General features: G+C 37.1%; 4 protein-coding genes and 1 long non-coding RNA gene across 5 annotated transcripts; 2 read left to right on the forward strand and 3 right to left on the reverse strand.

The window, feature by feature from the left end:
• Positions 1-148: 148 nt before the first annotated feature.
• On the reverse strand, positions 149-1,421 carry LOC141828577 (uncharacterized). The gene is made up of 2 exons (XR_012601778.1): positions 1,334-1,421; positions 149-654 (listed from the first exon to the last, which is right to left on the reverse strand). It is a non-coding gene; the product is annotated as an uncharacterized LOC141828577 (long non-coding RNA).
• A 2,402-nt stretch (positions 1,422-3,823) lies between these two features.
• On the reverse strand, positions 3,824-4,171 carry LOC141827034 (zinc finger protein 2-like). The gene has a single exon (XM_074714316.1). The coding sequence runs from the start codon at positions 4,169-4,171 to the stop codon at positions 3,824-3,826; it is 348 nt and encodes a 115-aa protein (XP_074570417.1).
• A 7,185-nt stretch (positions 4,172-11,356) lies between these two features.
• LOC141828589 (uncharacterized protein At2g39795, mitochondrial-like) lies at positions 11,357-12,427 on the forward strand. The gene is made up of 3 exons (XM_074716040.1): positions 11,357-11,521; positions 11,624-11,970; positions 12,061-12,427. Exons 1-3 carry the CDS (start codon positions 11,357-11,359, stop codon positions 12,218-12,220), a joined length of 672 nt encoding a protein of 223 aa, XP_074572141.1. The 3' UTR covers positions 12,221-12,427.
• A 6,747-nt stretch (positions 12,428-19,174) lies between these two features.
• On the forward strand, positions 19,175-22,196 carry LOC141827401 (two-component response regulator ORR24-like). The gene is given in 10 exon segments (XM_074714629.1): positions 19,175-19,343; positions 19,649-19,801; positions 19,947-20,150; positions 20,153-20,341; positions 20,438-20,514; positions 20,772-21,223; positions 21,225-21,613; positions 21,616-21,822; positions 21,825-22,045; positions 22,112-22,196. Coding segments are annotated over 10 exon segments (2,091 nt in total). The 5' UTR covers positions 19,175-19,216; the 3' UTR covers positions 22,184-22,196.
• A 2,010-nt stretch (positions 22,197-24,206) lies between these two features.
• Positions 24,207-25,651, reverse strand: LOC141828110 (WRKY transcription factor WRKY28-like). Its single transcript, XM_074715479.1, has 3 exons — positions 25,174-25,651; positions 24,945-25,061; positions 24,207-24,847 (listed from the first exon to the last, which is right to left on the reverse strand). Exons 1-3 carry the CDS (start codon positions 25,582-25,584, stop codon positions 24,503-24,505), a joined length of 873 nt encoding a protein of 290 aa, XP_074571580.1. The 5' UTR covers positions 25,585-25,651; the 3' UTR covers positions 24,207-24,502.
• Between the last annotated feature and the right edge of the window lie 1,347 nt (positions 25,652-26,998).

A 26,998-nucleotide genomic window follows, 5' to 3' on the forward strand; every position in this document is an offset into this window, starting at 1 on the left:
TTGAATAATTTTATTTTAATTAAAATTTATTATTTAATCAGACTCATTATTTCTTAACTATCTAATCATTAATTAAAATAGTCAACAATTAGTTATCCTATCTATATGTATCTTATATCTTATATTGAGAGATCTTGATCTGAGAGTGTTAAGAGAAAATCAACTATTATACATTGTTTAACACAAATAAACATTAGCACTCATGGCAAGATGAGAACCACTTGTCACAACTGAAGCCTAGAACTCTTGCAGATTGTTCGACCATTTAACATTGGTCTAGTGTAAGTTGGTTGGTGGTAGGATATTGTGCCTTAGGTTTTTGTTGAGCATGCTTCTCACAAATTCTCATTAGTTGAGCAATGGCTAGAAGGTGAAAAGGTCTGGCAAATTCTCATCGGTTGAGCATGCCTCTCAGAGCCTAGCCAATTCTCCTAACCTGTCGATTTGAGGGTGCAAAACAGACAATCATAGAAGATTTCCTTGAATCATATTCATGTTAGTCTTTATCTTCAAACTTGACGACCAAGTTGATGAATCTTCTTCCTCAACATACCTAGGTAAGGCAGAGTTTGGATTGCAAATACCTGTTGGGGTCATCAACAAGAAAGGCATTCGTAGGATGGTGTATCCCGAGTATCACACCAGTCCTGTGCACTGATTTAGGCCCAGAGTTAATGATCATGGTTGAACATAAAATTCATAAGTAGTGGCAATGTGAAGAAAAAAAATTGAATTTGTTCACAGAATTGACGAGCTTGACAAGCTGATGCCAAACGATAATGAAATGAAAAGATTTTGCATAAAAAAGATGACGTAGAGGCACTGAAAACGTTTGAAATAATGAGAAACTTTCAGAGCCTCAACCGAGAAATGTGGCGGTTCAAAATTTGCAGGCGGCAATGGAGTAGGGCTCGCCCACAATCGTGTGACAACCTTTCAATGTAGGCACCGTGCAAAAGGTGGCTTGTTACTTTGTTAACGAAGCCCCCGTTGTCTGAAGTAATGCCGCTCTTCCACCCCAATCACAAGCCAAAATAAATGGCCGGATCAAGGTTGTTGAAAGAAATCAAGAAGATAAAAAAAAATTGAAAAAATTGAAATTTTTGGAGCGAGAATGTTGCCAGTTATTGTGGCGATGGACGATGCAACATACATCCAAAGCCATCTTCACCTGGCGAAATGATATCGGCTCCATGCGGCAGACAGGGTTATCGCCATGGATCAGGCGCCTGCTGCTTGACTCTTTGTAGGAGCCGAGAGGGAGATCTTGAAAGGGAAGCACAGATAAAGGATGGAATCACACAATGGTCACAAGATGAGAAATGATAGATACCATCTCCGACGGCCACCTGAACGGCGAATGCCTCTAGCCTTTAGGCCTTTAGCCGTCGTTGAGGCGGAGGAGAGGAGGCCGCCGCCGAGCGGCAGCGAGCTTGAGGTTAAAGATTTAGGTTTTGGGGAAGATTATTTATAGAGTGATTTGTGATGTACGAAATGTAAGCTGGGCCGAGGTTTTCCGGCCCGGTTGAAGCCCACATGCCACGCATTCAAAACCACTAGGTTAGGCTATGGAATATTGTTAAAATTTTATTAATTTAGAACAAAATTATAAATTTAGTTAGAAAATATTTTAATGCTTTAAATTGTAAACGTTAGCATTGTGGTCCAAAGATAATTGAAAAAATAGCATTTTGGTGTTTGATGGCTTAGCTAAAATTTAAGTTTTTTTTTTCTTTAACTCTATTTGTGTATAAATAGAGTTGTGGTTAATTGAATGTGTATAAATTTAACTCTATTTGGTGGGAGTGGAAACAAAATTAATAGCTAAATTCACTTGAGACTCAAATTTTGTTGCATGTGTATGAGAATGTAGTAAGAAATTATATGTTGGATCAGGCTAGGGAGGAGGACATGTATAATCTTTGTTCTTACTAAAATAATTTAAGATTGTTACAATTAGATGAAATTCTAATTACTATGAAGGTTGGAGAAGTTTTTCGAGTTCTCCATCAAGAGTTGGAGATTGAGATGGGTCATTGAATAAGTGCAACTACTACTTATGGTTATCTTGTTTATGTTAATTAGGACATTCACAAATATCACTAGGGATAAAACATTTTGGTCCATCATTAAAGTTGGAAATATATTCATTGATAACTTTGCGTGAAAATATTGTCCATCACTAGGGTGAAAATATATTCATTAGTGACAAATAAAAAAAGTGTTAGTTAGAGGCTTCCTATAAGCTTTTTGGAAAATTTGAGATGATAATTTTACACGAAAATATTCTCCATTCTTCATTGTAACAAAGGTGATTATGCTCACCCCAAATGCCCCTCATAGCCCATTCCCATATTATATAAAAGAAGGTAAATCACAGGGTCTACTTATAGTCAATCGCCAAGTGATTAGGAGATGTGAACAACTCAATTTCAGCAATCGAATTGAAGCCTTCTAGGCTAGGTTGAAATTGTATATAATAATGACTGACAATTTAATTACACTAGGGAGGATATCATAAGTGAGGCATCATAAATTAGATATCTAATTTGGATTGGTTATCCATTAGGATATCTTTGTAATCAAATGCTGATATTGATCGCACTATAAAGGAATAGTTTATATTCTTAAATGTACTATTCAACACCTCGCATGGGTACAAATATTCACCATGTTCACTATGTTCTAATATTATTATTGAATGCTAATTCCACACCTCACATGACTTGCATTTTCATTAAATGATTGAGGATATCATAATTAAGTTAGGCATTACTAAGGATATTATCAACTATTCTTTTTCATTTAGATTGATTATCCATTAGGGTATCCTTCTAATTAACATGCCAATATCATATAAAGGAATTAGGAATAGTTTAGATCCTCAAACTGGTTTTATATATTTGGACATACGTGGACAAGCATATCTAGAATCCAATAAAACATTAATATTATCATTCTCTTCTACAATTGGAGATAGAATCATTCTCATTTTCCACAATTTTTTTTTCAAGTTTTGACATTCTTTTATATAGCTTTTAGTTCCTTTTTTCAAATATCCAATCTTCGAGTCGACTAATCTTGAGGATGATCAACCCAACCTCATTTAATTAGTTCCCTTTTATTACACTATCATCAAGTGGAGTATCTCTTAATTGGGCTAGTGAGAGAAATATAATAAAACATCTAATATGTTTAGCATATGTATGTCCATATGAAATTGAAAACATGCATGCAATTTGTCTAGTTATATTATCGAGTCCAGTATATGGAATAGATAATAGTTCAGCTAATTACGGTAAGGAAATCCATGTAAATGATATTGATTTATATGTCGAGAGAACTTGCTAATGTATGAAAATCTTCTCTTTGGCAACTAGTTAGTTCTATAGTACTGTGTTCTTCCTCAAGCTATATCACAAAGGATCCTTACACATGCATCAAGGAAAGTATTTTTTTTCCCCCAATGGAAGATTGCAACCCTTGAGATAGGTCGATCACTAACAACCAATAATTCCAATCAAAAGATATGCATCCATTAAATAATAGAAAAGAGAAAAGAGATAGCTAGAGGACTAAATGAGGAGCTAGGCTCCTTGGAAACCCTAAGGGTACTAAGGGTTAAGAAAGAGGCTTTAATATTAAATAATTTAGGATAAGAAATATTTCATTCTTCCATGAGCTTAATTTATATTCCCCTAATAATTTTTAATAGTAATAATTATTTTAACCTTAGAAATTGTTCTTTAGAGATTGAGCAAACAGAGAGAGAGAAGGAGAAGAAAAGAACAATCCAAATAGATTAAATAGAGCAACTGTTGGATCATAGCTTGAGTGATAAGTCGATGTTGTCGCCGCAGCTGCGGTCGTCGTCGTCGTCTGCCTTATCCGGTGCCCATCGCCGAGCGTCGACGTTCGAGCAGTGGGAGCCAGCGGCGTCCTTGTGGCCGAGCTCGCGGCTGCGCTTGGTGAGGCTCCGCTCGAGCTTGTGCGCGTTCTGGTGGCCCCCCAGCGCCTGCGAGCTCAGGAACTTGCGGCAGCAGTAGGTGCAGGCGAAGACCCGCGCTGCAGGCTCCGTCGACGGCGAATTCGCCAGCGGCTCCAGGCCCAGCTCCAGGCTGAGGACTTCGCCATCGTCGTCGCCGTCCTTCCTCTTCCTCTCGAACTCCATGGCGGCCGCGAAGCCGAGAGAGAGAGGGTGATTTATGCATGGAGATGGAGGGCAAGGGTTTGGGAAAGCTAGCTGCATGCTGCTCGTCAACCGATTGTCCAATCACCGACGCTCGAGTATGCGAAATGCAAGAGCAATGATCGAGAGTCCCTTGTCTACTTGCATCGTTGAATTTAGAAAAGAATAATTAATAATTCAATGAGCAAATTTACTTTATTCAGATTAATTAATTATATATATATATATTTCAATATAATCTGACCTCACCCTCCAAGTAAACACAGCAACTGCTCCATAATTATTCAGCTTAATTCTCTCATGGAACTGATCTTTGGATATATGGATTAATGAAAACTATTTACCAAATTTCAAAACATCAAGCAACTAAACATTAAACATTAATCATCAAAGTTTGAGAGTACTACGATTAATTAAGATCTAGAACTTAGGTTAATTATTGCAAGCTTATCTCATAAACTTTGGTCCAACTAGATAATGTCATATATAGCTAGCTAGGGTTGCAACGAAGGAACCTACAAGGAAGTTGACAGCCCCTAGCTACTTGCATGCACCTGTTGGATAATCATGTTTCCTCTAGTGTGATTAGATTAATTGATCATGTGATTATTTATAATGTTCGACAACAATTTTAGGTGAATTGGTTAGGCCTGATGATGAGCCTATCGAATATTTGTTGTATAGGTTATTGCATAAGACTAAGTTGAAAAAATGGTCAAGCTAGGGTTTAGGAAAAAAAGAATGGTTTAAAATTTGTAAGGCGAAGTGATTTAGGATTTAGAGAAAAAGAAGTTTAGGATTTAAGAAAAAAGAATTTGTTCTGACAGCATGCATGTTAAAAATTATAATTATATTAACTGTTAAATCATTGATTTCAATCCATAGAATTTAACAACTCTTTTTATATGTTAATGACATAATTTATTCTTCCTAATAAACTCTATGTTATTATATTTTTTATCTTTTTAAAATATAATAAAATATTATTGAATGGAAGCCAAACTTAATGTCATAGCTTGGTGCATAAAGTTCTACAATCTTATCCTGCAAAGATTATTTTTGACACCTGAAGCAATGACCTCTAAATAACATAATAGCAACTTTATCTCTAAATAACATAATAGCAACTTTATCGCTATGTCAAAGCTCCTCTTTATGTTATTATCAAAAATATAATAAATTATATATATAATAATAATAAATCATTACATTACAATATGCTCTTCAACAAAACAACTACAAAAATACAATGAAAAGAGAATGGAAGAGTCTTACTATTTTTTTCGACAATCTTGACTAAATCTGATGACTAGGTAAAATAAGAATTATTCTTGTTGGAGAGGAAGAAGGGCTAAGATTGCTATTAGTCTATTGGAAAACAATAAAAGGAAGAAAAGAAGGATAATTGTTGCTCGAGCAAGAATAAAAGAGAATTGTTATTGGAGAAGAAAAAGAGAAAATTAGCTAAGCTATTATTGGGAAAATCAAAAGAAGAAGAATAAGAAGCAAACACGTGTTGAATTTAGCAAGGCTATGTACATGTAAAAGAATAAAAAAAAGAATGATTAAGTTTTCTCAAAAATTTTATAATTTATTTTTAATCGATTGAATCAGTTTAATTCAATTAGATTTGATTTAGTAACTTGACCAAATCAAAACTAAATTAAATCTAGTTTAATTAGACCAACATATTTTTTATCTTCATATCTACTCCATGGATTTTATTCAATCCCAATCTGATTTTAAATCAGTTGTTTGATGATTCGATTTATTTATTTTATAAAAAATATCCAATACTTAATAAAATCTATATAGAAATTAATAATAATTAAAAAAGATTATTATAGCACGGGTCTAATATGCATGTGGCTGCGTCTATGTTTGTAGTGAAAGAAGCAAATAATTAATATTCTATTCTCTCATTAATAAGTGCAATTTTTTTTTAGATGGATGATCATGTGGAAAAACTAAGAGTGACAATTGAACCAAAAGACTTGGTTAGGTATTGAAGAATAAAAATGTTTGTTTTCTCTCTTTGTAATATTGACATGTCAAAATTCAATTTGAAATAAATGCAATTATAGTATATTCCTTTCTTCTTCTCTTAATTTCAGTCTTAATATATAAGATAATCATATTTAACGGGAATTACTATATTGTAATTGTATAATATATTAATAAAATCATTCTTTTATTATTAATCTTATTATTTCATATTTAATTAATAAAAAATTCTAATAATATTATTGCTTCAATAATAGATGGCATATTATTGAATGTTTTTAGTCCTAGGATTTGGAGATAGGATATTAATTTTTTGATGCTATATTGTTTTTTTTTAATATGATAGTACTAGTGCAATGACCTCCGGTCAAGATTAATCAAGCTTGAGAAGATAAGGAGAAACGTAACCAAAAGCATTGTGAAAAAACCAACTATATACCTCCTTTTAAATAGTCTTCAATCGGGCTGATTATATTTTTGTACATTTTTATCGTCACCAGTTAATCGTGGATATTTTTGTAGTGCAATAGTTGACTATTGTATAGATTTGATTGTTGATTTGACTGTTGAATAGTCATTAACTTTTGATTAGTGGCTAATATCATCTTGATTTTTAATATCAATTGATTAATAAGAATCACCAATCGAACTGATCAATTGCGTTAGAAGCATTCTGTTCGCTTGAAATGGTTTAACAATCGATTGTTAGGATCACTGTGCAAAAATTCTAATTTGAGATTTAGCTTAGCAATCGATTGTTATGCTAAATCCTTTACCCCCTTAGAATTTAGTTCATCAATCAATTATTAAGTTTTAACAATCAATTATTGCGCATGCAGTCGATTGATAGGAAAAAACAGTCACATCTTGAAGCCTATAAGAGAAGACTTCAATGAGAATTTTACACATCGATTTTTAAGGATTTAGGAAGAGAGTGTTATTATATTTTGTTTAAGAGGCAATCCAAAGGATAATGGTGCTATTATTTCTTCACCTCCAGAAGATAGCTGGCAAGAATAAAGATAATCGTACTATTGTAAGAACGGTAGATCGTGAAATAAGAATCGGGAATTTCGAACCACTTAAAAATTAATTTGTGTTTGTGTTATTTTTGTTTCTTTATATTCGTTGTGTACTACTCTTTTGTAAACGAGAGTACGAACGATCAATCAATCAAATCAAAAAGAATCATTATTCATCCCCTTCTAGCGACTATCACTGATCCCAACAAATAATAATATACAATCTCATATAAAAAATTAAAGTATATTGATGTCAAGAAAATATGAAGGTGAAATATTATGGAACAAACCACTGTGTTAGTACTGCTCGAAAGACAATTAAATTTATAAGAAATCACTGTAACTTCAAGTTAATAAACATTATTCTTTTATTCACATTGTCATTATTTTGTGTGTGATTAGTATATAATAAAAAGCTTTAAAGTATAAATCAAATAAAATAGTGAGACGATCCTAAAGCATAAAATGATACTATTAAATGTCCTTGAGATAAAATATAAATTTTATTGTATAATAACAGCAAATGATCTCAGACTTATGATATAATATTATCTAAACAAGTACATATATAAAAGGTCATTTGGTATGCATGTTAATTACCTAGTTTTATTTGATCATATCTCTTACAGATTGAAACCAATTGGAAAGGTGATAATTCATATTGACAGAATATAAAGCTGCTGATCTAAGAATGAAATATCATCTCAATTGTGCTATAGCTATCACGATGGGAAATGAGAGAGCGTGGCTTCACATCGATCTTGACGATTCTTGCAGTATCCAAAACCCAGGCAAGTCCCGGAGATCGACACGCGTGTGGGAATAAATGGCGAAGGAGAAGAAAAGATATGCAGTAGCTGATCACTTTTGTCGCATGTCCAATTTGTCAACAGCGTGATGATCCATCGATCCTTCAGACAAACGACGCTGACTGGGATGCATAACGCAACAAGAACACATGCATGGCCTGCAAACTGCATGATTCACCTTATCAAGCAATTAATGGACACATCATTTGATATAAATATATATGATGAAGATCGAATTAACATCATTGATATATATTCCTAATTACTTCGTCTCTCTTAATTAACAGTACCGGTGGAAGGGAGAAAACTTTCAGTTTTTAAAATGCCAAAAATTGTATGGTATATCTGTATGTACTTAAAGGATGAAAAGACTGATCGCACAGATGCCCAATTATGAAAGGTTCTTACTTTTCATCCATGTGATGTATAACTTTAGACATGGAGTTTGGCCTGTTTAATTTGCATGCTCAAGTGCCAATCAGTGCCAGTGGTATGCTCTCAGCTCTCTCCTTGCTTGGAGCTCAAAACTGAACTGAGAGGACTCTTCCTTTGGAAAACTGCCAAACTGTGGCTGGTCGTCCACATATGAATACACCGATCGAGATGCTTTGATCATGTTCATGTAATCAGTAAAGTGTAAAACATAATTGCAAGTTGGCCACTGGCAGTCTGTTTGGCCACTCTGGATCATTAGGTTTTGTGGCTGCGTGCCCTAGCTATTTGCCATTTGGGTGATAGTTTGCTCACTCCTAGCTTCCATCATCTCATCTGCCTCCATGCCAAACTTAGCCCAGGCAGCTTCATATGCCTCTTCTCCATTTTAATTAATTATTTCATGCATGCAAACATGCACCTTGAGATAATTACTGAACCATGATTGCTTTCTCTTCTTTTCTTTTACTACGAGAAAGTGTACATCATTAAAGTGATCAAAACTCTCTAAAAATCATTCATTACTTGCCTCAGAGAGAAAAAGGCAATGAGAATCCAAGAAACTTCAGTTTCTTCAAGGAGGATTAATACTGATTAATTAGGTACAGCATTTGATCTTCCTTGGCTCCTCTTTTGTCAGATTGGGAAGAGAGATGACTTGTCCAGTTTGTCATTTTCCAAAATTTGTGGAACATGATCAGATTTCGTCTCTTTGATTCTATCAGAAGAGACAAGCCGACTTGAGCTGAAACAAGCAATTAGAATCCAAGGGAATAATTAAAAATTAAAAATTGCAGTGTTAATGGAAATTTGATATTTGGAAGAAAGAAAATGAAATGATCTCACCAACTAATGGAATGGGAATAGATATATATAGAACAATTCAAAGCATCATCAACTAGATGTTTCCTGTAGAGGATGCTATATATATATAATCTTTACCAATGAGAAAAACATAATTCTAAATTATAAGTATTTAAGTATTTAAATTTAAATAATGTATGGTGATTATTTAAATGTTATATATGTCATAATTATTGATTATGATGTCAATTGCTTATGGTTCTAAACTTTTAAATAATTAAAAATTATGATTACATGTATTAATTAATATGTATTCACATCAAATAAGTTGTCGACATTATAAGAGTTGAGAAAATTTTCCATAAGCTTTGTTTAATTACAATGAGACAACAAGCTTGGTTTAATTGTCTCTATCTATATTTGTTAAAATTAGTCTTTAGTGTCAATTCGGATTGAGTTGGATTCGAGTTGGACTCAAGTCAACTCAGATTGTGTGAGACTCGAGTTGGACTCAAGTCACACAAGCCAAATTCGAATTTGATTAAAAGGTTATCATGCATGAGATGCATGATCATTAAAAGGCTGCATGATCTTCCTTAAAAGAAGAGAAAGATTATCATGCATAAGATGCATGATCTTCATTAAAAGAGGAGAAAGATCTTCATGCATGAGATGCATGAGAATTAATAAAGTATTAATTTCGTGGATCACTAAAAGACAAGAAAACCCTTCATCCCTCATATCTCATGGTGGGATATAAAAAGGGGTGAGAGGCTTCTTGATGAAGGGGTTGTTGGATGCTCTTTCTCTTGCTCTTCTTCTCTTCTTCTTCTCTTGGCCGAACCTCCTCTTGTGGCTAGCACCACAGTTTGGTTCTTCTCCATCTCAGTGTTCGTGTGGATACCGTGGAGGCGCGAACACACTGATCGTGCTGCGTTATATGCGGTTTAATCGGTTTTTCGCGCATATAGATCCCTGCAATATTAAAATCAAGCTACTAGAATCCTACTTAAACTCGATTGGAGGTCACACTTTATGTTTCACATGCATCGCACTAGTAGCAAGAGCAACATGTATAGATTGCTCTGGATACCTGGTATAAAAAAAAATAAAAATAAATTGCGAGCACCATGATAGACCCTACACTTGCTATCATGTCATATGCACCTCAACGTTTTGTCTAGGGCAAGTTAGTTGGCCCATTAGACCTAGCTAACCAACTAAGACTTTAGGGATGGGGCAATGAGTGGTCATAATTAGTGTACCAAACAAGGCTTAATCATAGATTATGTTTGGCCATCACATTTAGCTAGTGTACCAAGCAAGGCTTAATCATAGATTATGTTTGGCCATCACATTTAGCTAAGGCAACTATACTAAAAATTACAAACATATAGACATAATCAAAGCCCATTGGATGGTGCCAATTGGGGCAACCTACTTCAACAAGTACATATGATCGATTGGCCTACATAGTAGGGTGATCGGCCGACTAGTTTAAATTGATGATCGATTGGGCTTAGGCAACTTTGCTAGGCTAACAAGACTACTATATATTGTAGATGTCACTTTGGAACTTCCTTCTCTTTTGATGAATGTAGTTTATCATTTTAAGAGTTGATGAATGAAATCACATTCTCCATGTAAACGGTTAATAAAAGTGTAGACACGGTGCAGCGGTAAGGTGTCAAGGTGGATTCCTAGAGATGATTATGATCGAATGCCTTTGGTCATATGATTTGTTTGCTTTAGTTAAGGTATATATCTTTACGTTATAGGTCATGAGATGACCCTAGACTAACAAATTTGACTTGATTAAATTCATTGAAATTGTTGGCTTTAACAACGATCCATCCAAGAGTCGAAGAATAGAATTCACATTAGATGTGTTTAGCAAGAGTTGTCGACCTAATAAATTTTGAAGTTGCACTGTATACAATTGGTTGTGAGCACTTATTGGGCCTCAGTTGACATTGAGGCCCAATAAGTGACAAGGGAGCATCTCAAAGCGAGAGATGGAGGCCCAATAAGAGTTACATAGAACTTTAGCCCATTAAAAGCCAGTTGCTCGCTCTGTGAGAGCAAAGCGGGACGGCATGGCTCGCTTCCTTAAACCCTTCTCCCGTCTCGGCGCCTCTTCCTCCCCTCGACGTTCCTTCCTCGCCGGCGCCGGCGACTTCCACTTAGCCTTTGACGACAACCTCCTTCGCATCCTTCGCAATGAAATCGCCTATCTCTCCAACTACCTTCCCCCGCGCCCGGTATCTCTCACTGGCCTCGCTCACCCCCGGTTTGCGTTGATGCCCCTTTGGATGCTTTGGTATGATCGGAATATTCCCCCTCCATTTTTTTTTGTTATGCAGCTTCCGCAGCGCTTCAAGTGGTTCTCCATCGAGGACCACCCCGGGGAGCAGTGGATCCGCCTCCGGAACGAGAGCGGCGGCGAGGATGTCAAGGTGGACGTCACCATGTTCGACGGCGCCGACCCCCTACCGCCCGCGTCAGCCCCGTTATTCGACAAGGTGGAGAGCATGGAACGCGGCCGCCGCCCCCGCATCAGCCTCATAGTTGAGGTCGCCCGCGCCGAGCCCGCCGACTCGGTTCTCGAGTTCATCTGCTCAGCTTGGCCCGACTCCCTTGAGGTCCAGATGATGTTCCCTCTGCGCCGAAAGGGCGCCGCTGTACGCCCTTACATGGGTCGTAATTTCAAGTAACATTTCATCTTTTTAACAAAGAAAAATACTCCTTTCTGTTTCGCTATTTATAGTTTGAGGTTATAGATAGTAAAGTGATTTGTTAGGGATTTAGAGAAGGATTTGCGGAGTCGGGTGACCTCATACTTGGAGAAACAGGGGGTGGATGATGAACTGGCCGAGTTTTTGCACGAGTTTATGGCCAACAAGGACAAAGTGGAGCTGCATCGATGGTTGAGGATGGTCGAGTCTTATGTCCAGAAGTAGAGAGGTTCATCCCCAATTTACTAGTTTGAATTGTTCTCTCCTCCATGAATCTAGACCCTGCTTATCTTATTTCTTGAATCTTTTTCACAAATTTTCTAGTGCATTCCCCTAAGAGGATGGTTATGGTGATTTTCTTTCATATAATTCTTGCAATCTTATACTGAAATTATTCATGATTCATAATTGGATAAAGTTTCTAATACTTGGAAAAACTTGTACAATTATTTAAATTGAGAAAAATATGGTCAAATACTTGTTGGCTGTTTGCAATCTTGGTACTGAGTGTGTATGTGTGTTTATTATTTTTTTGCCTTTGTTTGGTCTCGGAATTCATGAGAATGATGCCAATTGAAAGTATGCCTCAATATTAGAACATTATATGCAAGGTTTTTTTAGTTTTAGCCGTACTTCTGTTTTTCATTAAAGAAAATTCCTCAAGGAGTGAAAGCTATGTTGTTTCTAGTCCATATTTGCCTTGTGCCTTTCTGGGGTTCAATTCAATAATCTTGGCATGCCACTTGACCACAATGTGTCACATATTTTAGTTGGATCAAAGGTATTTCCAGGTTTTGAAAATGATCAAATCAGTTGTTTCTCACATTGAATTTTGTAAAAGGATATTCATAATGCATTCAATTGCCATTATCAAGATGCAAAAGAGATGATTGAGAGTTGGTGCCATCCAAATAAAGCATATACGAACCAATTTAACATGGTGAAGCATCGACCACAAGATCAGGGATTAATATTTTATTTAGAATTGTTCTGGAGTACTTTATTCTCACTTCTAAAAATTCTACATCAATTGCCAACTTAAGTTGTAGTATCCTTGACTTATCTAGACTAAGCTATCCATCTTATATGGCTTAGGTAACTCAAAGTCTAAATTTGACACAAATTATGCTGAAATTCAGTTGAGAGACTAAAGTTTATGTTGGCTGGCCAGTCAACTGGTCTTCCCATCACATGGTTGATAAGTGATGATAACCAGTTTTACATGTGATCCAAACAGTTTTTTTTTTTTTTTTTCAGTTTTGGTCTTAAGGACTAGTTTCAGGCTTCTAAACTATAAATCCCCAATCATCCTAGCAAACTCCAGAGAGATTTGAACCAGTTCTTCCAGCTCCAATATAGAATTCTAGATCAGAAAGAGCCTTAATGAACTTTCATCTTCCTATTGTTGTCTTTGTTTCCTGATGCTTGAAGAGCCTATATTTCCAGATGAAAAAACCTCTATAAGCATGCTAAAGATAAGAATACTACTGAGCATTATAAATTCTTTATTTACTTGGCTTGATTGCTGAGAGATGTCTCGAGAGCGAAAGGTAAAATAAAAGGAGGCTCTTATCTAGATCCCTAGTAGTTTGTGATCATATGAGAACTTTTAGAGCTTGAGTGATAAGCTCCATTGGTGTGAAGTCTTTGTTGAAGAAGACTTGTTTGTTTAATTTTTTGAGATTTACATTTGAGTAGGTAAGAGAGTGTTAGTTAACTTGCATGCAATGATGAATAAGATTTGTTCTCGTATGATGTCCTAGGGAATATATACCGAAAAGGAGAAGTGATTCTCTTTGAGGAAGATCTCTAAATATCATGTGTTTATATTTATTATCTCATATTGTGCATATTAGAATTTATGTGTTTATGATAGTTGTGATCTCATCTATACCCTTTTTACTTGCCATGATGCATATATCTACTTGGACAATGACAATCAATGAGTATTTATAATTGATACAGTCAAGCATAATCGAGTAGATGTGCCACATTCTTGATCCTTTAGTTGATGTTTCAAACATTTGGGTTGCTCTTGTATTGGTTAAACAAACTATTTTTTCAACTTGATTTAAATAACAGCTCTTTATGTTTTAGGTTAAAGAAGTTCAGTTTCTACCCATATTATGGGGCTATATTAGATATTATGCTTGCTCCAATTCAGTAACCATCTTCATGGCAAGGGCCAAGTCTTGCCATTTGTAACCATTAGCAATTGAGGCTTTCAAGCTTAGTGTTTTAGTCAATAAAACTCTTTTGTCTTTGTTGATAGTAGTGTTTAGTTTTTAATTTCATAGCAATTAAAGAAACAAATTACTTACATACCTTTGGCAATCTTTTGTTAAGCTTACCACCATGGCTTAAAATTGACACTATCAAAATGTATTATTCTAGTAAATTACTAAAATTTGATATAGATCAACCAGTGTAATCTCTCCTATGTGTCAATTCATGCTATTGGGTATCGTGTTGTGTTGACACTCAACAAACCTTGGCACTCTACAGTACATAGATGAATTTAAATAATGATTGTTATTTTTTATATCCTGTTTCTCCAAAATTCTTATCTAATTCTTATAGTTTTGTTTTTATAAGTAAATAAGTTAAATAGGAGAAGATCATATGAGTAAAATTTATATTAATTCATCTAGACATGCACTGAAGTAAAAAATGAATAAAATTATTTTTAATTTAATTACTAATTATATAAGCTTATTAGAATTTAAAAAAATCTAGGTCACAAATAATTAAGCGAGTACAACTCATATTTTACCACATGCTGCAAAGTGTTGAATGGTAAGAGGATATAATTCAATTAAATTTTATTCGATTGACTATCTAATTGTTTTAGTTAATTTTTATTAGTAAATAAACAAAATGAAAGGGTATTAAACGTTAAAACTATTTAAATTCATTTCAGTATTGCTTCGATGCATGCTAAAATGTGCTAAATGTTAGCATAATACAATGCCAAAATTATTACCAATCTAGTCGTGACCAAATTCTGACATGAATCATTTTAAACTTTGCCCCAAAATATATAATTGTATTCTCTTCTTTTCATATATATATATATTCTTTCTGTTTCATCCCTTGGCCTTCAATTTGTAACTAGCATCATGCATTATCATTTTGTCATGATATTAAAATTGTACCATTTCTAAGATTGAAACTCTTACATGATTTCACATTGCAAGCTCATTTTGTGTTTCACTTGTATCCTTTCGTACGAAGGGAAGCCTTGCAACGGTAAAGTTGCTGCCATGTGATCTTGTTCAAATCCTGGAAACAGCCTCTTGCCAAAGGCAAGGTAAGGCTGCGTACAATGGATCCTTTCCCCGGACCCCGCCTCGTGCACCGGGCTGCCCTTTTGTATCCTTACGTACCACATATGAAGTATAATCATAATGGTACTTCTGAGTTCTGAACAGTCTAATCCTAATTCAATCTTTCCCTTCAGAGAATGCTGGTAATTCATTTTGGACAAGGAAACAAAAGAGATATGGGGGAGAAGAGACTCTAGTAGGGTGCATTTCCTCGTCTCCTTGCGACCCTCTTAGCCTCTTAGAGGTAGTAGTCCTTTTGGGATAGGGAATGAATCCCCTAAGTCCCCCATAGGGGTTTAAGGTGTTTTTGGTACTTCACCTTCAAGGAACCCTTTGACTATCACATGAGAGGGTGTTTTAACCCTTGCCTGGGGTGTCTCTTACTTTCCCTTCCTTGAAGAAGACTCATTACCTCCCTGCTGCATGTGACCTTATCCCTCTCGAGGGGAGTTTGTTTTTAAATTAAACCAAACAATCAAATGGCACTTGAGCTTAAAGGGCTCATTTTGGAAACAAAACATGTTTAGGGTCAGTCAAATTAGGAAAGTGCAATGAAGGTAAAGCATGAAATGCAAGAAAATTCTCATCTCTGAGGTGTTAGGAGCCAAATCAGTAGGTATTGAAGGCCTCAAGTTGCTACAATGGCTCTCTGGCATGGCCTTGACACAGGTGCACTAGCTATTGGCATGACTGGCTAACACTAACTCATTGGCCTGATGCTCTCAATTAGTGTTATCTTCTCCTGCTTTCTGATTTAAGAGCTTTTGGGGGCAATTTTCCTGTCTACGAATTCATGACTGTCTTTTACATTCATCAATTTTTTGGGCAATTTCCATGTTGGTTTATTCACACTTCCTTTACCTATCACCTTTCAGCCTTGTGGAGTAGAAACTTTTGCTGCCATGCTGTTTTGATTTTTTTTTTTTTTCCTTCCAAGAGATGGTTTAGTTGCTCAAATTATTACAGATATAATAACTGAAGAATTACTCATATAATGCTTAGTTGACCTTCTATTGTTATAGCAGTAAGTCATGCAAAACCTATTAAGATCCCTAATGTTTTGGACCTCCAAATTGGCTGTGATTGCACAACTTAGCAGATACTCTTTCCTGTTAAGTTTATGAAAGTCTTGCTGCTCCCCATTCTAAGAGGATTATAATTTACAGATGAGCAACAACTGTGATGAGAATATTTTTTAGGTTGAGTAATCGAAGTATATTATCTTCTTTGAGATTACTTCCTCTAGTTGCTTATTATTTCCAAGTCTTCGTTTATGTGTACCAGCTATACTCATAGCTGCAAAGAACTTATGAATTGCTAATTCTGTATCAATGAGCATACCGATACAAAGGAAAATCTTTCAGTTTACAGATGCTATTTAATGCAGTGATCAGGTGGAAAGAAACATGAGTATGTGTTCTCAGATAAAAATGTGTTTGAATCCATTTTCTTCTTTTATTGCGACATCAGATAAAAGCATATAGTTATGTTGATTTACATCTACAATGATTTTGATATGGAATTGTATTTTCTATGATAATTTTTGTGTCCTCTAAGATTCATTGTCCCATATGAGTATTTTTAAGACGTCATTTTCAATGATATGATTAGTTATCAAGGGTTTTCCTAATCTATGTTGTAAATAACTATTATCATATCTTACTTTGATAGTATCTCTATTATTATTATGGTTATTATTATTTTAGTTTGGTTTGATGTTGGAACTATCTGTTAATGAGCACTGTTAGGTCTGATAATTTATAATATTGCTCTAACAAAACGTTGGGTGGTTAGATATGCTTCTATTACAACTTTTCAGGTTTAATAAGGACTGTTAGTTCATAATGGTTGTCATAATACATAATTAATATCTAATCCACATGATTAAACTTAGCCATGCACAACTGTGTGAAAGCAACCAAACTTTGTATATCGAATGCATCAAACAAATGATACGTTTGGCGTTCTAACTTCAGATATCAATCTCCCCATGAAAATGATAGAATGCAAATAATAATAATAATAATAATAATTCTCTAATTAAATTGCTCTTGAAAAAATAAGTGATTTAAAAAAATATTTTATAAAATATAATGCGATAAGAAAAACAAAGAAATGCTTACTGTTTTTTTTTCAATTGAAAAAATTAAATAAATAAAGTAGTGAAATTTGTCGCGACTTGGAATTAATTGGGCCCCCTCCTTTTCTGAGCTGCTAAATGTTGCAACACGGAAAAGCCAACCCGAACGCTTACCCACCTTGGTTAGTGCGTTATTGACCGCACGTTCGAGTGGGCCCGAGAACGGTAGCGTAGAAATGATTCAGAAATAATTTTTTTTGGGGGCGTTGCACGTGCCGACAAAGCTGCGTCAAGCTCGCTGTCATTTCGTAAGCGGGACCACTGGGATACCGGCGAGGCCAATGCGGGACCGCCACGTTTCGTCACGGGGTTGCATTCTGTCAACTGTCAGCGAGCGAGGTTCCGACCGTCGGATCTCACTGCCAATCGATCTTGTCCGTTCAAAGCGAACAAACGCTTTGGAATGTTAGATGTACGGGATGCTTCGGCAGAATGACCCCACGGTTCTAACTTATTAACGATTTTACCCTCACAATATAGTGGGAGTGCATGTACATATTAAATAATTTGATCACTTTGCATTAGTCCAATCTTGTAAATCCAATTGTTGTATTTGTACCCTCACAATTCTTTTTAATCGATAACAATATCTCCAAAGACACTTTGGCAATTATTAAAGAAATTAAAAAATATATCTTACATTTAAAGCATTTAGTTCTAAATGAGGAATCATTAGGCAAATTGTTGCATGATTTTTACTCTCTTTTTTTCATTTTGGTGGGGCTTTTATGCTTGGTTAGTATAATAGCAAGGAGTTTGATTGAAGACGTTCATTTTTATATTATATTGTGAGATATTTTTAGTTTTCTCTTATTTACATTTCATTGGTATCATTTAATCCAAATTGCATAATTGAGTTAGGGAAGAATTAAATAGATTAATGCTGTTGAATCCATCTCATTCTCTTATATATTTAAGGTAAATTTTTTCATGTCCTCAAAATTAGTTTATACGAGAAAGTCCCATGGTGATGTAGATTTAGACAAAAAAAAAACATGTTTTCTCAAGTCTAACAACATAAAAAAGCTAGATAATAATAGAGGAGAAAAAAATTTAAAATGAAATCTTAGCCCAAATGAAAAATTACAATGATAATGAGTACAATGGTAGGATGGAGCCAAAATTGAGATGAGGACAAGGACAAACCGTGATTTCCTCCCTCTCTCACAGCTCCCTAGATCCCAACTCTTCCAAGTTGTCACCAATGGCAATTTGATTGATTGTGCAGTGATGATTGATGATGGCAAAGTGGAAATATGACCAAAAGGAGCCTCAAAAGAAGGCAAGTGCTGAAAGTTCCCATATAATTGATGGATGCATGAACAAGAACCTCATCCTCACCCTCAGTTCCTCCTCATCCAGCCTTACCCTCAAATTCTTTCTTTCTCCTTCACCCAAATCTCTCTCCCTCTCCCTCTCATTGTTCTTTCCCCATTTGGCTTCTGTTGCTTTCTTCTTCCTCCTCCTCCACCCTTTCCTTCCTCTTTTCGCCAAAACCTGTTCCATCTAATCTAAAGTTTGCATCTTCGGGCCAAAGGTTGTAGCTTTTGCTCTCCGCACCATCAAAGGTTGCATCTTTGTGTCAAAGTTTGCAACTTTGTGTCTCCCTTCGTACGGCCTCAAGCGATCTCCTACCTTTGACCGACAGCGAACTCGATTATTTGGCTTCGGTTGAAGGACGAATCTTGGAGGTTGGCCCGAGGGTTTTAGTTGTCTGGGGTTGTTTTGCATCGGTGGGAGATTGCTTCTGGAACCATGATTGTGGAGGAGAGGAAAGGGACAAGGGATCAGTTTCCTGTGGGCATGCGCGTCCTTGCGGTGGATGATGACCCCATCTGCCTCAAGTTGTTGGAGGCCCTGCTGGTCCGCTGCCAGTACAAGGGTTTGTCCTCAATCTTTCTTATGTTTTCTTATCCATCGTTTCTACTTTTCTTCTTCATCTTACAACGCTTGAGTTTTGTTCATCTTGCCTCATCCGTTGAAGCAAAATACTGCTATAGGATGATTGCTTCATTGTGTTGCACATTTTGTTTCTGTCATTCAACTGCATTAATGCTTGCTTGTTAGGTCTCTTGTATTTCACTTTTTTGTTGTTGAGTGTTTGTTTTATTCTCTTTTTCTTTGCATTTCTCACCCAACACAAGATTTGAACTTATAGAATTATGGGTGTGTGAATTGGTTCTCTAGTTACTACCACTGATAAAGCGATCACGGCGCTGAACATGCTGAGAGAGAACAGAAACAAATTTGATCTGGTTATCAGTGATGTGCATATGCCGGATATGGACGGCTTCAAGCTACTAGAGCTCGTGGGCCTCGAGATGGACCTGCCAGTTATCAGTAAGTCTCAGTAACTTGTTCAAACAGTAGTGATTATTGTCATGGCTATTACATGGTTGTGGTTATTATCATGATTATTTTTGCTCTTCAAGAACTGGAATCCAGTCAATTTTGTTCCTGGGATATTAATTATGTTATGATGCAGTGTTGTCTGCAAACGGTGAAACCCAAACTGTGATGAAGGGAATCAGCCATGGCGCTTGTGACTATCTGCTAAAGCCAGTGCGGATCGAGGAGCTGAGGAACATATGGCAGCATGTCATTAGGAGGAGGAAGTTTGAAAAAAGTTGCGGTGATGATTCTGACAATAGGGATGATGGCCTGAAGGTTCTTGCAAACTCAGAAGATGGCCATGGGGGGTGGATGGCCTCAATGGAAAAATCACCAAGAAGCGGAAGGACCAGAGTGAGGCAGATGAAGATGATAGCGAAGACAACATTGAGAATGATGATCCATCTAGCCAGAAAAAGCCTAGAGTTGTGTGGACAATTGAGCTGCACAGGAAATTTGTTGCTGCTGTTAACCAACTGGGTATTGACAGTAAGTATCTTCATCTTTGCTTTTCTTCATAGAACGGTGAACAAAAGGGATTTTAGATGATTTGAAACCTTCCCTTTCTTGCTCTTTCTTATGCAGAGGCTGTACCAAAGAAAATCCTTGATCTTATGAATGTTGAGAATCTAACAAGGGAGAATGTTGCAAGCCATCTACAGGTATGTTTCTCAATACATTTAGTTCCATTATATGCTACATCATTTGCTTGTGCCAAAATCACTGGTACCTGACCATGGACCTATAGATGCTTTTTACAAGTTAATTATGTAATGGACAGAAATCCCCTTGGAGCTCTAGAGTTAATGCAATGATGAAAAGCATTTGAACTCATGGATTGTGTCAGTCTTCTGTGAGTTATTGTTTTTGCTTGTTTCTCTTTGATGGTTTCAATTACATTTGCATTTTTTGATTGCAGAAATATAGGCTCTATTTGAAGAGGCTCAGTGCAGTGGCAGGCCAACAAGCTAGCATGGTTGCAGCTGTAGGAGCTAGAAACTCATCATACCTAAATATGGCTTCTTTGAATAGTTTCAAAAATTACTATGCAATTGGGGGATCAAGCCAACTGCCGACCATAGGATCTCTTCAACCAACTGGAGTTCTTGGTAGAATGAACAGTTCATCAACTCTAGCAATGCAGGGGCTGCTGCCTTCCCCAACAGTTCAGCTTGGTGGAATGCACAAAAGCACAAACAATCCTTGTAATACTGAATTAGGAAATATTCAAGGGATCACAGCACCAGGCAACCATCAATTGAATTTGCTCCACGGAGTGCCTATGAATTTGGAGGTTGAACAATTTCCGCAACTTAAATTGCTGCAAGAACCAAGAAACCAATTGCCTGCTGGCTTTTCTGGTGTTGGATTTTGTTGGTCCTAAAAGCAATTCTTTTTCTTGTAGCACTTCCAACTCTCAATTGGTTCAGGCGAATAAGCAGCACAATCAATCAGGAGGAATACACAATTATCCATTGGCCAAAATGTCTTCCTCAAGTTCAGAGATTTTTGATTTTGACCTTCAAGATGTTTCTCAGTTTGCTTCTAATAATAGATCTGGTGATGGCTCATGGCAGAGTGCTGCTGCATCAACCAATGATCCTACTAATGCATTGCCAATTCTTGCCCCTTTCGGTAATAATGCCTTCTCTTCTGGGAACATTGGAGCAAATGTTTCTTCAGTAACTACTCATCCAGTGACCAAAACTTTTGATGAATGCTCAAACACAATGGCTGCTCCGCTGCATGATGCGATCACAAACATAATGTCAATAACCATGTTTCTTTGCTCAATGAGAGCACAATTGCTATGCCTCCAGTTCACAATGATTCAAGACCATCTAATTTCAGCTTGGACAACTCTACACCGAGATGGGATTATTCCATCAATCCTAATGCTATCTCAAGTTGTTACTCAAGTTCCTTTGTATCCAAACATGAGAACAGCAATGCAACTGCCCAGTTTCACTCATGGGCATTGCAATTGACGATAAAAAGTTGGGTGTCACTGCAGTAGGCCAAGGAAACTTTGGCACATCTCTTGTCAGACAAGATTGCATGATTGACAGGTCAACTGTTAATAGTCAGCTGAAATTTAAGGGTGGATATGAATTGGAGACCTCAAGATTGCACGGTGGCATAAACTCCAACGGTTCCTGTCTGGCTGATGTTGTGAATTCCATGGTTAAACCAGTAAGTACCTTTTCTGTGCTTCCATGGTTAATCAGTGATGGTATATGCTGACTGTGTCTCTTTCAGCAGGACGATGACATGCCATTTGGGGATATCGACATGGGGTGTGATCTCTACACAATCGGTGCTTGCATGTGATCTCATTGGATTTGAGTGAATTATATGTTTGTTAGCAGAGCTTGTTTATGTTTATTGTTCTAGTTGATCTTTGTTTTTCTGAAAAGAATCTGAAATTCTGAACGAGTAATGTGGCCATAAAGGTTCACTGTGTTCTTGCGATGATGCACTTGACACTGAAGAAGGATCAATCAATTGGTCGAACTTGACCACCTAGATTATGATTGCACCATCAACCTCTTTTTTTAATGTTTAACAACTTATTTAAGTGAGGATAATCTAATCTCATTTTTTTAAAGCTCAAATTGAGTAAGATCAAGGTTCTTAACTTAACACTCAAAACATACATGAAAAAACTAACATACCACTTGTATAGATATCAAAATACAATCTTGAAATTTCTTAATATTAAATGTTGAAATATAAGTAAAACATTAAACTTTAAATTATCTTAATATCAAAATACCCCTTTATCATGACTTTTATTGTCCTATTTATAAGGACATGCTCTCAAGTAAAACTTCTTAAAAGTGTGGATAGATTTTAAACAAAAAGTGTAAACAGTAACCTAAATGTATGTTAATCCCTTACTTTGTCATTATCATACTATTAATCATTTCTATATATGATATAGAGTAAAGAAGATTTGAGAAATAAATATATTTTATTTTGATATTATATTATTTGAAACAACTTTGTATGTTCCGGTTGAAACTAGCGGCTGGACAAGTCACCAGACCTTCTCCGTCGTCGGCGTGGAGCGGGAAGATGGGTTGAGTGCGGTAAGACCTCCAGGACCTGCGAACACAAGAAACGTAAGAAGGAAGGCCAGGGGGGTGCCCTGGCGCGACCACTCCGATGCTCAAGTTAGAAACATGGGAGGAAGAAGATGAACAGTAGTGAGCTTGAGCGTAAAGAAGAGTAGAAGTTGGAGAGGATACCTGTGCAGGAGGGAGTGGTCGTTTTATAGAGAGATAAGCGTGTACCTGTCACGTCATCATTAAAAGAGATCTCATCACAATTAATGAGGCGAAGCAATTAATGAGGCGAAGGAACAATTACCTATCTGTCCCATCGTTGCTAGTAACCATCTTGTCACGGCCCACGTGAGTGTCAGCGGGATGGCGATAATAAATGAGGGGTGTGGGCTTGTCAGAAGACATGATGGGATATACCAGGGCACTGTAGAGCGATCCGGCGATTCGGCCTCGCGAGATGTGCCGAAAGGGAGACCTAATGGTCAGTCGGGCGGGGAGACGGTCGAATGACTTTCCGATGACAGCTCGGTTCGGGACCAAGCCAAATAGGGTGTTCGGCATATCGTAGATTGGTCTGGTGGTTCGGCACTAAGCATGGCCGAGTGGACAGATCGGTCGATTGACGGGCCGATTGGACAGTTAGGTGAGTGAAGGATTGAGAAGAGGGGTGACTCGGGCCTCGGTGATAAGGTGGCGGTCTCGTTCGAAGCCAAATGGAGTGTCGGTCGATTATCCTCCCCGATTGGAGAGAGAGAACTGATTTGGATGATAGAGCCAAAGACTATATATGCTGACTCGGTGCTGGGGCGGGATTAGGATCGGACTCGAACCGAACCACGAGGGGGTATTCGGCTGATCCCCGTAACATTGTTCAAAATACAATTAAAATTGGAACGTTTATCAGCATAAGAATATTTCCCTTTTTTTTAGTATGGAGATTATGTTTTATTTCATTGATTTATATTTTGTAAGTTTAAATTTACAATTTAATTTAATTTAATTTTTTTTCTTACACTTATTTACCATTAATATAGTGTATTTTTTTTAATCTTTATATATTCTATTTTATACGCTATATTTCCCTCCAATATTTTTGCCACCATTCCAATTTCCAAAATACAATGAATCTGATTTTTCCCAAATCAGTAGGACAAAAAACCGCTGCTTGACCAGAAATCCAACCCCACGTGTTTGACGGCAGACTCGATTTGTTGACTTTTTGCAAACATGTCGTGAGCAGCCGCCAATCTAGTCACAGATTTACTCAGAGGCAGGAAGCTTCCTAGATCTTTGTACTTAACTTTTCCATATGGTCAAACTTTGTTCGCATTGAGTCTACTGAAATAGTATTAGAATCTATTACAATTTCCACATTTCCACTAATTGACTAATAGATAGATATCTCTGATTGCATCGAATTTTGCCAAGATCATAATTCTTATGAACTCGAATTGCATCGCTCCAAAATCTAAATCCTAGTTCTTGTCGGCGGCCATATCGCTCTCTCCGCGATCATCTTCCACGAGGAGCAGCCCGCAAAATCTGTCTTTTTCGATGAAAATCAATTGAAATAGAAGAAGAATCACATGGGAGGCGGCGGCTGGAACATCCTCCCGGAGATGGCTGCGGCGACGGCGGCCTTGAAGGTCGGGTCGTTCGTCAGCGACGCCGCCATTTTCTCCACCAGACTCCGCGGGAGCTCCTGCGGCAACGGCGGCGACTGCGATTTCTGCGGCGGCCTCGCCGACCCAAACTCCAGCATCATGTTGCTCGGCGCCGCCGGAGGAGCGAGAGAAGGAGGAGTCTGCTCGTGGGCCGAGCTGCTGGCGGCGCGGCCTCCGGACGCGGGGTGAGAAGCTTGGCGGTGGTTGTGCTCGCCCTCGTAGGTGGCCACCAGCAGGGACGTGTCCTCTGGGCTCCTCTGCACCTGAAACCCCCAAAAAATCATCACCGGAGTCGATCAAAAACAGATTTTGGTTCGATTAATTTTCAGGGGACTCTGCTGCTGAACTCACTCAGCTCACCTTCTTCTTGACAGGGCAAGATGGAGCGAAGGAGCATCTGAAGTAAGCTCTGGGGCAGGGGTTGTCTCTCGTCACTTTCTGCCCGTATTTCCTCCATTGATACCCGTCTCTCACCACCTGATCGTCGAGATTCAAGAACAGACGAGCGATCGAGTGAGTTAGTTAACGAGATTGTTGGGATCTATAATCAATTAATATTAATGGATTGGGATCGATTGATTGCAATTACCATGCTGGAATCCGACGGGTCAGTTCGGACGCAGCGCTTGGAGACCAGCGGCTTGCAGGATTCTTCCCTGACGCGCTTGCAGCCGGAGTCATCCTCCTCCACCAGCTCCTCCTCCTCGCTGGAGGTGCAGCACTCGGCGACGGCGTTTCGCCTCCGCTTGGCGTCGGAGGAGGAGGAGGCCTTGGTGGAGAGCTCAGCTAGCTGCCCCTGCAGCGCGCTGTAGTCGGCGGCCACCGAGGCGAGCATCTCCTTGAGGCGCCTGTTCTCGTCGGAGACGCGACCCAGCTCAGCCTCCAGCTCCTTCACCTGCTTCGCGGCGGGGCGGTCGGCGTCGTCGGAGCCGCACTTCTTGGCTGGAGGGTCGTGGAGGGAGCTGAGGTTGAGGTCGAGGTCGAGCCACTTGCAATCCATGGCGGACAGCCGTCGCAGGGGAGAAGAGAAGAGAAGAGAAGAGAAGAAGGCACGAAAGGGAGATTGGAATTGGTGGTGGAATATATAGAAAGAGATCAGTTAGATTCGATACGGCAGAGAGTTGCAAATAAGGAAAGATTCAAAACACATGGTAAGAGAGGAGGAGCTATATAATTAATTAATTAATTAATTAAATTGATATTCAAAGAAACAATCAACCAATTTGATGGGTTCGGACTACAGTCAAGTCCACTTATTGTTGCATAAAAAAATTATTCAAGTAATGAAGACAAATTGAAAACTTCCTAGCTATTTGATGTATGTTGGGAGTTGGCTAAGTTCTACTCTCTCTATATATAATATTAATAATAATAATAATTATTATTATTATTTTAAAGTACTAGAAGAGTCTGATTTTTCACTTAATTCAATTCAAGCCTAACAATTTTGAAGAAAAAAAATGGAGAATTGGAAGTGGTGAACAACCACCACTATTTGTATAATACCTAGACATTTCAAATGAGTAGGTTTGCAAATCAAACATTGGTGATCTAATTTTTGTATCGCCTTAGAGGGAATTAGGTGCATGAATAATGAATAACAAACTATGAAAAAAAAAAAACTAAACACAATTTGAATAAGTACCTACTTGCGTTTGATGGAGAGAAATTAATACTTGTTGCCAAGAGTCCAATTTGGTTGAGACTTTAACATTAGATAGATCATAATAATGTTGGCTAGGTCTAGTAGTTTTTCAAGAGTATGAAATCAGCAACAAAACAAGGGGCCAATTCAATTCCTCAATTTGGATTCATTTTAATGTATGTTAATGTGAAATTTAATTTGTTGAAGAAAGAAGACACATAAAGAACAATTAATACAAAGGCTTTCAGTTTCATGATTGGTTATCCTTATGACTTGACTAGTAAAATGTCATCTAAAAATTATAAAATTTTTAAACCATGCTTGAGCTTTAGTTTTAATTAATATATAAGAGCGAAGGTTTCTCATTTTGGAAGTTACAATTGTCTTTACATTTCTAATAACCATAACCATGCTTGAGCTTTAGTATTAAATACCCATTTTGTGGAATCATTAAAACTAAGTAGCAACCTCATTCATCTTTAGTAACTAAGTGAAAATTTATAGTATGTAAAGTTCTAGATAGATATAAGAATGAAAGCACTAAAGGAGATGAATGTGCATTTCTACTTCGTTCCAACTCAAAATCAAAAAATTTACAAAAATAAAGAATCAAGATTACATCAGATTATGTCATTGATGATATTGCGATTACTATTGGAGCTTGTATATCAATAAATTAATGGACTAGATTATTCTAAATATATAATTAACCTATAAAGTTGAGCATTGTTGAGCTCAACTAAGGTTTTTTTTTGTGTATTATATATGG

This window comes from Curcuma longa, chromosome 4 (assembly GCF_044706935.1).
Source record: "Curcuma longa cultivar G26 ecotype Majalengka, Jawa Barat chromosome 4, ITB_CL_G26_1.1, whole genome shotgun sequence".
NCBI lineage: Eukaryota > Viridiplantae > Streptophyta > Magnoliopsida > Zingiberales > Zingiberaceae > Curcuma > Curcuma longa.

What these genes read in the sequence shown, in the direction of transcription:
- LOC141827034 (XM_074714316.1), bottom strand. Translation starts at nt 4,171, where the DNA reads ATGGAGTTCGAGAGGAAGAGGAAGGACGGCGACGACGATGGCGAAGTC.
- LOC141828589 (XM_074716040.1), top strand. Translation starts at nt 11,357, where the DNA reads ATGGCTCGCTTCCTTAAACCCTTCTCCCGTCTCGGCGCCTCTTCCTCC. An exon ending in ACTACCTTCCCCCGCGCCCG is followed by an intron (nt 11,522 to 11,623) that starts GTATCTCTCACT and finishes TTTGTTATGCAG; the next exon opens with CTTCCGCAGCGCTTCAAGTG. An exon ending in TACATGGGTCGTAATTTCAA is followed by an intron (nt 11,971 to 12,060) that starts GTAACATTTCAT and finishes GTGATTTGTTAG; the next exon opens with GGATTTAGAGAAGGATTTGC.
- LOC141828110 (XM_074715479.1), bottom strand. Translation starts at nt 25,584, where the DNA reads ATGGATTGCAAGTGGCTCGACCTCGACCTCAACCTCAGCTCCCTCCAC. An exon ending in ACCCGTCGGATTCCAGCATG is followed by an intron (nt 25,062 to 25,173) that starts GTAATTGCAATC and finishes CTCGACGATCAG; the next exon opens with GTGGTGAGAGACGGGTATCA. An exon ending in CTTGCCCTGTCAAGAAGAAG is followed by an intron (nt 24,848 to 24,944) that starts GTGAGCTGAGTG and finishes TGGGGGTTTCAG; the next exon opens with GTGCAGAGGAGCCCAGAGGA.